This window comes from Blennius ocellaris (genome assembly GCF_963422515.1).
Source record: "Blennius ocellaris genome assembly, chromosome: 18".
NCBI classification, from domain to species: domain Eukaryota; kingdom Metazoa; phylum Chordata; class Actinopteri; order Blenniiformes; family Blenniidae; genus Blennius; species Blennius ocellaris.
The window spans coordinates 23,235,086-23,247,478 of NC_137667.1; the positions used below are offsets into that span (position 1 = coordinate 23,235,086).

At 43.2% G+C, this 12,393-nt stretch overlaps 1 protein-coding gene across 1 annotated transcript in view; it reads left to right on the forward strand.

Annotated features, from left to right (window-relative positions):
- Window positions 1-4,604: 4,604 nt before the first annotated feature.
- cfap61 (cilia and flagella associated protein 61) overlaps window positions 4,605-12,393 on the forward strand; it is a gene marked incomplete at both ends in the record, with an annotated part of 59,333 nt that continues 51,544 nt past the window's right edge. Inside the window, 10 exons of the mRNA XM_080514454.1 lie at window positions 4,605-4,747; window positions 4,898-5,048; window positions 5,194-5,270; window positions 5,479-5,546; window positions 5,638-5,758; window positions 6,976-7,024; window positions 7,071-7,145; window positions 7,250-7,313; window positions 7,855-8,608; window positions 11,468-11,594. Of these exons, the coding sequence (XP_080370580.1) occupies window positions 4,605-4,747; window positions 4,898-5,048; window positions 5,194-5,270; window positions 5,479-5,546; window positions 5,638-5,758; window positions 6,976-7,024; window positions 7,071-7,145; window positions 7,250-7,313; window positions 7,855-8,608; window positions 11,468-11,594 (1,629 nt within the window). The remainder of the gene's footprint in view (window positions 4,748-4,897; window positions 5,049-5,193; window positions 5,271-5,478; window positions 5,547-5,637; window positions 5,759-6,975; window positions 7,025-7,070; window positions 7,146-7,249; window positions 7,314-7,854; window positions 8,609-11,467; window positions 11,595-12,393) is intronic.

Genomic DNA, 12,393 nt, shown 5'->3' on the forward strand with positions numbered 1-12,393 from the left:
CTGGCTGGGCAGCAGCAGGAGGGTCCCTCAACATCCACTGCAAGGACTGACAGTGAGACAGATGTTCAGTAAACACCAGAGGTTCATTCTGGGGAATTCATGTCCAACTGTAATCATTGAATGTCCTCCTTATGTCCTCCCAGTTATCTGTAAAACACATCTATAGACTCCACCTGCTCCAGAAGATGGAAAAAACTGCTCAGGAAATGCAGTAGTTGGACCACCAGATTAGAAAGGCAGATGTGTAAATTGAACTACTGGAGCACAAGTTAAGGGTGGGTGTACAGTCCCAGGTGAATTATGCTAACTACTAACTACATTAACTAAACTAGCTCTTGTATTTGTAGGAATTAAAAAAGACCAAATTAATTGTGCATCATGTCTTTATTTGGTGGTGGTGGTGTTGGTGGTGGTGGTGGTGATCAGACCCCGAAGTGATGATGGCATATGGTGTCTCTGACAGCTCTGCCATTTGCGAGGAAACTCAGCGCAACACACAATATCTGCTATGACGTCAGGGCAAGGCTCAGCTGGTGATGTTGCTAATGTACAGAGCGATTAAACTGTGGATGTGCATAATGGTCTCTGCAGTAAAACGTACCGCTCAAAAAGGAAGGTGTCTGCAAATGCCAGTACATCTATGCGCGGTCTGATGATGCGAATATTAAATTCTCGGCGAAGTAATGCTGCGCCTTCATCAACCGGATCATTATCAAAAGCACATTCCATATTGAGGGAATAAAGTTGACGTCTAATTTGCCTCAGGAATAAGGCACTGCAGAACTGTTTCTCCAAAACTCCCCCGCTGAATGAGGAAATGAAATCCCGTGTCCGTCGGAAAGGGGGCGGAGCCAGAGAAAAACTCCAGGTTCACTGACAAAAACCTGCTCGCGACCAGGTTAGTTCTAGAGCGTCTGTTGCCATGGTAACTGACCGGGAGTTGACGTTACACCGCTTCGTGAAACAGGCTTGAGTTACCCCGCTTCCTCCGGTTTGAGTTACCTCCCTTTGTGAAACGGAAAATCCCGCATTTCCCTCAACTCGGTCTTCAATAACCTGGGGTAATCCTTAAACCTGCTTCGTGAAACGGACCCAACATCTGATCCAGCCAATGCAAAGGTTGTGCACAGTCCTTGAAGACCTGGACGTACCCAGAGCGTGTGCCATGCTAATGGGGCTAATCTACGCTCTCAACCTCAGCTACCCAAAAGAACTGAAAAACACTTTTGAAGTATTTCAAAAGATACTCCTTGAGCTGGATAGTCTGAAAGCCAGTCCGAAAGTACTGTCTCTCAAAAATAGACTGCTTTTATAAAACATGTGAGCAATTTGGCTGTCACAATTCAAGAGGTAGTGTTGCACTGTTCATGTTTGTAAAGTTTTGTTTTGCAACAGACAGCAGCTGTCCTGTTAAAAGCTCACAGTTTATGGGGTACACCTACTTGAAAAATGATGCAGTTTAATATTAGATATTAAATATAAAAATGTTCAGTGTATTTAAGACTGTTTTACAAGTGTGTTAGTTAACTTTACAGTGATTTCTGAGGCTGCTTTTTGTGATGTTCTACTGTTTTAACCTATTGAGATGTCGTCAATCGCTGCCCTTACCTTAATAACAGGGGTAGGCTAACCAGAAGCAGATCAGAAAATGTGATGCAGTTTGAGTGTTTTATAGTTGTGTTTATTACAGTATTACATTTCACATTTTTTGGTTTTGATATGAATCAGATATGTAGCAAGTTACTTGGAAGAAAAGCTTTGACATTCAAGAATAGATGAAGAAATTTGATGTGCCTTACCGATACTGACAACAAAAAATATATACATTTTATTTTCTACTCTGTTGTTGTGAAATGGAGAACTGCATTCAGTTCAGGGGATGAGTAATCCAAAATCCACAGTAATAATTACAACATGTTAATCTTGTTTTACATTGTTCAAGGGCAATAACCTGGTAAAAGCCTTCAGATGTGAAGTTTCACACTCATTTGGGTGTGGCTATTTTTTGATTTTTGTTTAATTATTGCTAGAAGTGGGCATGTTTTTTTGTTCAAAATGAGGAAAATCATTCATTGTTTCAAAACATTTGTTAATACTAGTTTTCTAATAAACATTTTGCTCAATGAAGAGGACTTTCAACGTGTCATTTATTTGAACTTATGTACATTAGGTTACTAGAACTAAAAAAAAGGGATAACATACAGACTTTTATAAGCTGAATCAAGGCAAAATAAATGAGTTGGATGAACCTAAATAGACTTAATTGACGACTTAAAAACGCCAAAATGTTTTAATCAGAATTCAGCTGGTTTAACTTATTTAACCTTGTTGAGGACAAGAAATGTCATGTTGGTTGTACTAGACTACCTCTTGTGGGATTGACTCAATAATGGCTGAGTTGAGAGTACTTAAAAAAATCAATGCAAATTGTTACCTTAATTTTATTAAGTTTAGCCAATGTATTATTTTTTACAGTGTGCGTTTGGACACAGTTTAACCAGTCGGTGCCTTTTCCAGGTGTTCTATTAGGGAGGAGTCTTGTTTTTTTCTTTTCCCCATGTATTTGACTGAGAGGAGGGAGGCAGCAGGATTCTGCATGTGGAGTTTTGACAACCAATGAAACCGTTCCACTGATCAATAAGTTGGACTGAATTTTTGAGCAGGAGTACCTCATCTGTCATTTAATAGTGTTTTTGAAACCACATGAACCAGACAAAAAGAGAGAAAAGGAACCATTGATGCTTCTCATCGATCACATCTATCCCAAATACAATGTGAGGAATCGTTTGTGTCGCCCATCCAGAGAGTCTGATATTGTCTCTGCCTTTTTTTCTTCTCACCCCCTCCTTTGGGATTTTGTTTAATATTAATCAGAATTTTTATAATATGTGTTGTTTGTGAAGCTTTTGATTTCAAAGACGTCATCAAGAATGGGAAGATGTATATTGTATTATAGTAACATTAATACAACACTGACTCAAACTGAGGTTGTTGTTGTTGTTGTTGTTGTTGTTGTTGTTGTTGTTGTTGTTGTTGTTGTTACTTTTGCTGTCAGTACATTTTATTATAATTTGACTCCTTATTTTTATTTAAGTATTAATAATATACTAATGTATTAACTTTGTTGTTGCCTATTATTACGAGCAGCTGTATTAATTTGTGTTTATTAACTATCTGAGAGAACACTTCATGGCATGCTTTTATTTTGAAAACCACGTCTTACGGAAATGCGTGGTATCTGGGCGCACCGCTAAACAGAGCTAGCTTGACGCCAGTAATGCCTCGCTCCCTGACGACAGTCACGTAGTATTCAGTGGTTGTGCGTTGCCATGGTAACCCAGTGAGCGTCGCCATTGGGATAGTGACCAGATCAAACCAGCGGCGGCTTCCACCAGACTGCCCAGGTTTGAAACGCCGTCTCCTCGCTGCAGCGGGATCAACTCTCCCATTGAGCTTTTCACGGTATGCCCTGACTCGTTTTTTTTTTTTTGTTTAATCCAGGTCCATTCAATATTATTTTCAGCACAGCAGTTAATGCTGGCCGGAAGGTTTGACCGTATTTCCCCAAATGCTTTGCGACTTGATGACGCAGGCAGCCAGTGAAGAGACGAGCTCAGGTGTAATGGCTGAACGAACTGCAGGTGTATGACATGTTTATCACAGGTTACAATAAACCTGGACATTAACGTCTATGATAGAAAGCTCATTTTGTTATTCTCTTAAGATGAATTTGAACTGTTTTTAATCTTTTTCACAACTTTATCTATACTTTAGCAACTCTGGTTATGCAAAAACTTTAGTTGATGTAGTTTTATGATGTTAAAGAACTAAAAGTAAGAGTGTTTAAGACTTTTTAGCTGTTAACAGCAAAACAGAACACCATAAAGAGCAAATAGTATTAAAATAATGTACACTGCTGTGTGTTTACTGACATGTACAGACCTGCTGCAAAATAAATTGTGGCGAGAAGGAAGGTTAAGAGGATAGATATCAATAATGGAGTAACTGGAAAATGAGCTTGATAATGCCATCCTGGGAATTTCACCCAGGAAATTACCTTTCCTAAAAAAGGAAAATGGACAATGACCTCTGACCCAGAAGAGGATGTAAAGGAAGGACCACCTCGTCTCCAGCCACCAGCAGCGCTCCATCGGCAATGAGCAAATGATATACAGCCCCTCTATGCTGCGGCAAAATCAATCACACTTACACAGCAAAAAGCCCAGAGTTGAATTAACTCCCACAGAGTTTATTTGAGACCGGTCGGTCTCAAATAAACTCTGTGGGAGTTAATTCAACTCTGGGCTTTTTGCTGTGTATATGGAGGTATGAGGCCTCCTGACATATGTAGAAAACACATTTGAATATAAAGAGGTTACAAAATGGGCAATAGATACAACGTGTAGCCTTAAAACTTAAAGAATAAAAGTGGAAACATGAATAAATAAGTCAGTTTACATCAGAGATGCACTGCAGAACAAAATTTCGATGCAGGGTCAAGAAGAGAAGTTAAGATGTGTATTTTAGGATCATTTCAGCATCAGAACATGTGTTATTATGTCTGACGTGATGCTGTCCCTCCACTATATTCAGTCCAAGGTCAAATGAAGACCATCACTTCAGCCAGCGGCCGACAGGAAACTGTGACCGTGAAGAGAAGCGAGTCGGCGGATGCTCAGAACATCGACAGCCTCGTCAGTCCTGCAGCTCAAGCCATCTTTGGACGGGTCAATGTCATTCAACTTCTGTAAGAAGTATATATTTACTTTTAAATGCTGATGATGATGGTGATGATAATAATTATATGAATACTAATACTAATAATGATTTTTTTTAATTTATCAGCACCTTTCAGAACAGTCAAGGTCACAAAATGTCTTGTTTCTTGGTATTTCAGAGAGAAAGCCAACCTGGCTGTGACTCTGTCCAATGAAAAGGACGACATCCTGGCTCACGCCTCCTTCTTCGATCACCCTGTCGGAGACTTTGTGGATCCAGCTCACTGGGAAGCTTTCCTCCACAAACACTTCAGCGCTGCAATGTGCTCAGTATGCATCAGTCATTACTTCTGACAAAAATGAGCCATCCAATTGATTGATTTTAGGATAGACATTGTTAAAAACCTCCCAAACCATTTTACCATCTAAAGTGAGATTAGAAATCAGTGTATCTTCTCTCTTCTTCTCTCTGCAGCCCAGAAACACACTTTTCCTCCACTTCTTTGTGGCACAGCCAGATTTTGCCTCAGCAAGTGTCAAGGAGATAATGAGGTAGGGCATAAAGTTATTCTTTTTTATTGAGTTGAATAAAACTTTGTAAAGCTTTAACTTTGTCAAATGCTGTTATAAGATCAACTGTGGACATTAGAAGTTAGAAAGATGATAACATGACCCTGGCGGATAAAAACGAGAAGTCCTAAAGACAAACACGGGATGAAGATAACGTTGATGAATAAACAGTTTGTGCTTCTTTTAACAGGGCTGTCTTTAACACTGTTGCTGAGCTCGAGTACATCTGCCTGGTCAGCCCGAACGTTGGTCCTTTAGGTGATGAAAAGCTTCCGTCTCTGTGTCAGATTGATCATATATGTAGAAATGGGTTGTGTTGACACTACAGCTTGTGATGTTGTGTGTTCAGAGCCACAATTGGATGTGATATTTAAGCCGTTGCAGCGCCTGACCGATCCGGGGCCTGAGTGCTTGGCGTTGATTACCCACAGACGAGAACATTGTCCACGGCTTCAGATCCGCCGAGCCAGGTGGGTTCAGACGACCACGTGTGAGGTCCAGTGAGACGAGCCTGGAGATCCGGGTGGTGGTGGAACAATGTTTTCATGTAGTTTCCATACACACGAGTACAAAACCACTGTCAAAATTCCTCCAACAAAACGTCGCCTCCGTTTACACGACAACATTTCACGTGAAAGCACCTTGTTTTTGAATTTTAGTTTCAGAAGAAGTTATCTTTTGCATCATTTTCAAAGTGATGTCTGTTTACATGGAAAAGGCAGAAACGCTGGGATTTATGTCATTTACTTGTTGAGCGGGTGCAGTTCGTTGGTTTTGTAATGAAGCCACACACACATACACAGAGAACAATACGCTGTAGAACTATTAGTTACCTTGACTTCCTACTTCTGGCTTCACTCTCTTCACGCTTTGCTTTTGTCCTTTTTTTCCTAATCTTTTTTTCTTCTTTTCTTTTACCCTTCTTTTATTCACAAGAGAGCGTTTTAAAGAAATACTTTTATGTTTCTGTCAACATAATACTTATTCCAAAAGCTAAGAAGAGGAACAAAACTTGGAGACACGGGACTTTTGTCTTTGAACCAGCAACCAGACGAATCCCACAAACAGTCTGAAGAAAGAAAGTCATCCAGCTGAAGGACTGTGAGAAACTGGCTGATAAGGTGAAGAAGCTTGAACAGAGAATTGAATCGTGCATGAAATACATGAAGTGAGGACTTCATTGACTCTGTGGTACCTGGTGTACATGGAGGAAAAGTCACCGAACAGTCCCAGATTGTACTGCATGGGAATACAGCTGATGCTGACCACTGCCCCATGGACCTGCTGCAACAATTCCTTGAATTGGTCCAAATGTGACTGAAATACTGCTGAAGCTCCAACGTCCAACAATTCCAACGTTTCTCACTGGAACAGTATCAGAGCCAGACCTTAAAGAATGGACTCCAGCCCAGACCTGATCTGATGTTGTACGTAACAGAGGCAAGCCCAGTAAGAAAACAGCCGAGAGGCCTCCTACACTCACTCCTCCAGCTGAAGCTCCTCTGCAGAACAGGTATGATCTCCTGGCTCTGAGGGAAATGTGTGATCACCTGGAGCAGCCGGGACTCTGGGACGCTCATCACCCAACAAGCAGGAAACACTAACAGGTTGACAGAAATAACACCAGAACCACGACTGAACCTAGGACAAGGAGAAACCTACGAAACCCATCGTGTTCCTTTTCAAGTCTGGACCAGCTGGACATTCTATTGATTGGAGACTCAGTCACCAGGCAAGTCAGAATGAGAGAAACTGAAAATCTCAGTGTCGTCGACGCAACAGTGCAGGAGCTGCCACGTGAACATCGTCATCCAAGCAGGCTCCTTTGACATACTGCAGAGCAAGACTGGTTCTGAGGTTCTGAAAAATGACTTTTCACTCCTAATGGAGACCCTAAAGGACTTCGAGCCCCATTTCCCCAACCCTGGGAAAAGGAATTGAATCTTTCTCTCGCCTTTTAGCTGAGTTCACCATGCTTCTCCAATGGGATGAGGTCCATCGACAACTTCAACCTGTTCTGGAATCGTAAGGACCGCTTCGAACCGGATGGTGTTCATCCCAATATCACTGACTCCAGACTGTCACATGTCACGCCCTCGGAATAACACACTCAAACAGGAGCATGACGATAACCACCGACTGGCGCCAACAGAGACTCGGGATCCACCGGTCCCCTCTCACCGGTCTGTTTCCTGTGCCCCAGATCAACCAGGGAACCAGAAGGACCTCTCTGCCACAGTCCAGGACCCATCAACCCCCCCTGCCTTCCAGGACCCATCAATCCCCCCTGCCTTCCAGGACCCATCAACCCCCCCGCCTTCCAGGACCCATCAACCCCCCCTGCCTTCCAGGACCCATCAATCCCCCCTGCCTTCCAGGACCCATCAACCCCCCCTGCCTTCCAGGACCCATCAATCCCCCCTGCCTTCCAGGACCCATCAACCCCCCCGCCTTCCAGGACCCATCAATCCCCCCTGCCTTCCAGGACCCATCAATCCCCCCTGCCTTCCAGGACCTATCAATCCCCCCTGCCTTCCAGGACCTATCAATCCCCCCTGCCTTCCAGGACCCATCAATCCCCCCTGCCTTCCAGAACCCATCAACCCCCCCTGCCTTCCAGGACCTATCAATCCCCCCTGCCTTCCAGGACCCATCAACCCCCCCTGCCTTCCAGGACCCATCAATCCCCCCTGCCTTCCAGGACCCATTAACACTCCCTACCTTCCAGAACCCATCAACCCCCCCTGCCTTCCAGGACCCATTAACACCCCCTACCTTCCAGGACCCATCAACCCCCCCTGCCTTCCAGGACCCATCAACCCCCCCTGCCTTCCAGGACCCATTAACACTCCCTACCTTCCAGGACCCATCACCCCCCCCTGCCTTCCAGGACCCATCAATCCCCCCTGCCTTCCAGGACCCATCAACCCCCCCTGCCTTCCAGGACCTATCAATCCCCCCTGCCTTCCAGGACCCATCAACCCCCCCTGCCTTCCAGGACCCATTAACACTCCCTACCTTCCAGGACCCATCAACCCCCCCTGCCTTCCAGGACCCATTAACACTCCCTACCTTCCAGGACCCATCAACCCCCCCTGCTTTCCAGGACCCATCAACCCCCCCTGCCTTCCAGGACCCATTAACACTCCCTACCTTCCAGGACCCATCAACCCCCCTTGTTTTCCAGGACCCATTAACACTCCCTACCTTCCAGGACCCATCAATCCCCCCTGCCTTCCAGGACCCATCAACCCCCCCTGCCTTCCAGGACCCATCACCCCCCCCTGCCTTCCAGGACCCATTAACACTCACACAACACTGTAATTTGGTTTACTTAATGTTCCGTCTCTGTCAGACAAGTCACTTTTAATTGATGATGTTATTACTGAGGAAAAAATAGATCTCATGTTTTTAACAGAAACGTGGTTAATTTAAAACAGCAGTGTAGCAGCTCTCGTTGAATCAGCTCCTCCACCCTTCAGGAGCTCCTCCACCCTTCAGTTTTATCAGTGAGGTCAGAGTGTTGAAGAAAGGAGGAGGAGGAGCTTCTTTATATAATGATACGTATCAATGCAAGCAGCTGTCGTATGGAAAGTTTGACTCTTTTGAACATGTTGCTCTTCAGGTGAACTCTTCTTGTGGGACAATATTAGGACATCTACAGACCACCCAAATACCATGCAAACTTCTCTCATGACTTTAGCAAACTGATGTCTGCTGTATGTATTGATTATTACTCTTATTTTAACGGGTGATTTTAATTTGTAGTGTGATAATCCAGAAGAAAACAGTGCGCAGGAACTTCTGAACATCCTCAAATATTTTGGACTTTTCCAGCATGTGACAAATTCCACACACAACAAGGGACACGTCTTAGACTTGGTTGATTCCAAAGCCCAAACATTTCTGAGGTTGTGGTGAAAGATGTGTCTGTTACTGGCCATCATCTTGTTTCATTTCAAGTCTCTATCTCAGCTCACAGCAGCAGAAGTAAAACAGAGTTGATCAGAAAACGTCACATTGATGAAAACACACACCAAGTCTTCAGCCAGATGTTCACGAGCATGCCAGCTCTGCGTGCAGCTTCGATCAACCACCTTGTAGAGGACTTCAGCTTGAAAGTTACAAACGTCATTGATACCATAACGCCAGTCAAAGCTAAAATAGTGTTTGATAGGAGAAAAGCTCCATGGAGGAATAATAGGCTGGTTAAGGCCCAAAAAAGACAGTGCAGACAGGTGGAGAAAATCTAAGCTCCACCTTCATTATGACGTCTACAAAGAAACGCTTGGCATGTATAACCAAGAATTAAAAAGGGCCAGACAATCTTTCTTCACTGAGATTATCCCCAATCTGTGACCAATCTCTCGCCATCAATTCCTCCTGAACTGTTATCTGTGCATCTTGTAATGATTTCCATCCCACTTCACTCAAAAAATGACACAGATCAGACTGAGTCAGTCAGTGGAGCTCAGACATTATAACTACAACACCTGAGCCTCCACACAGAGAGGTTCTGTCTAATCTGGCAGATTAGACCTGTTAGACTGAGCAGCACTAACCCACATTGCTCAACACCTCAAACCCACAACATGCAGCCTCCACACTCTGCACACTAAGTTTTTAATACATGTTTTTAAATGTTTAGCTCCAGATGGACTACAGAGAGTCAACAGCTCTCTTCAGACGGGTGTTTTTCTGCAAAAACTCTAAAGACAGCCGTTATCAAAGCTCTTTAAAAAAAAGAGTAATCTGGATGCTTCAGTAACTACAGGCCCATATCAAACCTGCCTTTCTTAAAGGTATACAGGAGGATTTTCCCGAATTTTAGGAAAGAACCGCCCTCTCCACCTTTTGAAAAAAATGCGCATGCGCAACGCTGTACCTGCTCCCGAGACGGAACGCCTACTAAAACGCGTGCGAGAGACGTGCACGAGCCCAGTTCTCCTCGTGCACGCTCTGTTTACAAGTCACAAGTCGGCATCGCTCACATAAGCTCACTGTACAAGAAGATTTGCACCAGAGGGGGTGAAACTGTGTAAAAATGTCCGAGAATAATGCGTGGGGTCGGCCACCGGCATGATGAGAACCGTGTGGAGTGACATGGACTAAACAAACCAAAGCCAGACAAAAATCACAGCAAATATTAAAAACCCACAAACGTCATGGTTCATAATCTGAAGGATCGTTGTGTCTCGTCAAGTGTGTTAATGTTTAGTGTTTCACTTCATTCCTGAGTTTACCTTCATGTTCGTGTTGGACAAGTTACTTGTAAATAGCAATTAGTTACTGATTACTTCCTTGAGAAAGTAATACAGCTACTTTACTGATTACTGATTTTCAAAAGTAACTAGTTACTTTACTTTAGTGACTTTCAGTTACTTTTCAAAAACATGGTGCACAACATGAATATGCTTTCAGCCTCATTCTCTCTGTTCTGGAGGTTCCATCATAGAAAACTGAATCAAGCTGTTTTTTCTATGAACATGTTTTGTTTGTTTCAATCTTTTAACTTCAAGAAGCATCAAGAAAAAGTTAAATGAAATACAACAGTCTGCGACTTAAAGAAAACCAATTGGGTGCTCGAATGTTCAGCCGGTGGAATTGATGTGGTGGCGGTGGGGGGGGGTCTGTGGGTGGCGGGGGCGTCCGGGGTTTACTTGTAATGTATTCCTGTCATCTGATTACTGGAGTATGTTGACATGCACTTCCTGTTTTATTTTGTACTTAACTTTTCCTCACGTTTCAGATCCAGACCTCCTCCCTTGGTATGAACTTTCCTCCTCTGTTTGTGAAGCCCTCCCCTGATTGGTTCCACGTGTTCTCCCTGACTTCATCAAACTCCTCGTCTTTGTTCTGTCCAACGCAGTGTCTCCTTCTCCTACCAGCCAACTTCCCATGTTTTTTCAAACGTATGATTATTTTTGAGTCAGCATTTTTATTTGTGTCTTTAAACCTCCCCTGTGAGCACCTTTTTAGAATATGTCTCTGTGACACTTCTTCCCTCCCAGTTTGCAGGCTGCAGACCCCTTCTCCATGTTATTTGACAAAACATTTGTTTGGTTTTCTTTGAATTATGTAAATAAGATTTGATCTGTGGTGTGCTCACAAGTGTGTTCTGGAGTCCAGGATTGGAACTTCTACTTTATAGATAAGCTTCTTGTATTTATTTATTTCAGGATTGAAGAGTTTGATGATATTGCACAAATCTTCATGAAGCAGACAAAGTGGCCCCGTGTCCAGCCGTCCCTCCTGCTGGAGGTCATCAAGAACCACAACGAGGACCACCACGCTGCTGTTTGTGAGGTTTGTTTACTCAGAAAAGGCCTTTGTCATTCACATTTTTGGAACTTTTACCCTCAGCTGCATCAAGTCCTAGAAACACAACCTGCTTACGTGATTTCAGTAGTCATTTTAAATGTGTCGTATATTTTGACAAGATTTCTGAATTTGTTTACCGTCTGACCTTGAAAAGAACTAAGAGTTCACTGCAGAGGAAAATGTAGATATGAATCTTCATTTCTTCACTGAATCAATCTTTATTGCGTAATTTAACACAAATTTAAAGGGGAGAGAACTCGACTAAAGTGAGATCTTAAGGTATTAGTTAAGAATGTTTATTGTTTGGCAGCTTCTCTCATAACAACAATGTCACATTGTTCGTGACTTAACAAGACCAAGAGGTGAGCCTTAGGCACTATTTACATGAGAACAATTTCCAGTGAAAGTGAACTTTCGTGGTGCTTTGAGGGACCTTTTACACAACAACGGTACTTGGAGCTTCTGAAAACACAACTTTTTGAACATGGCTTCCAAGGTGCAACATTTTGAGAGCGTTCCAACTCCTACTCCATGGAAACGGAGGAAAACACAACTTTTTGTGCTACTTGGGCATGTGTAACACGGCTGTAGTGACTAGTTGTTCTGCACATGCTCAGTCCAGACAATCAGAACAATGTTTCCTCCGTCGTGTCGGGACTCTCAGTCCAGATTCTCCTGGACTTTCAAGTGCATTGTTCTCTAGACACGTTTCATTATATAAGGTTTCATTATAAATTAAAACAAACAACAACACCCAGCCGTGGCCCAACATGAAAACTACATC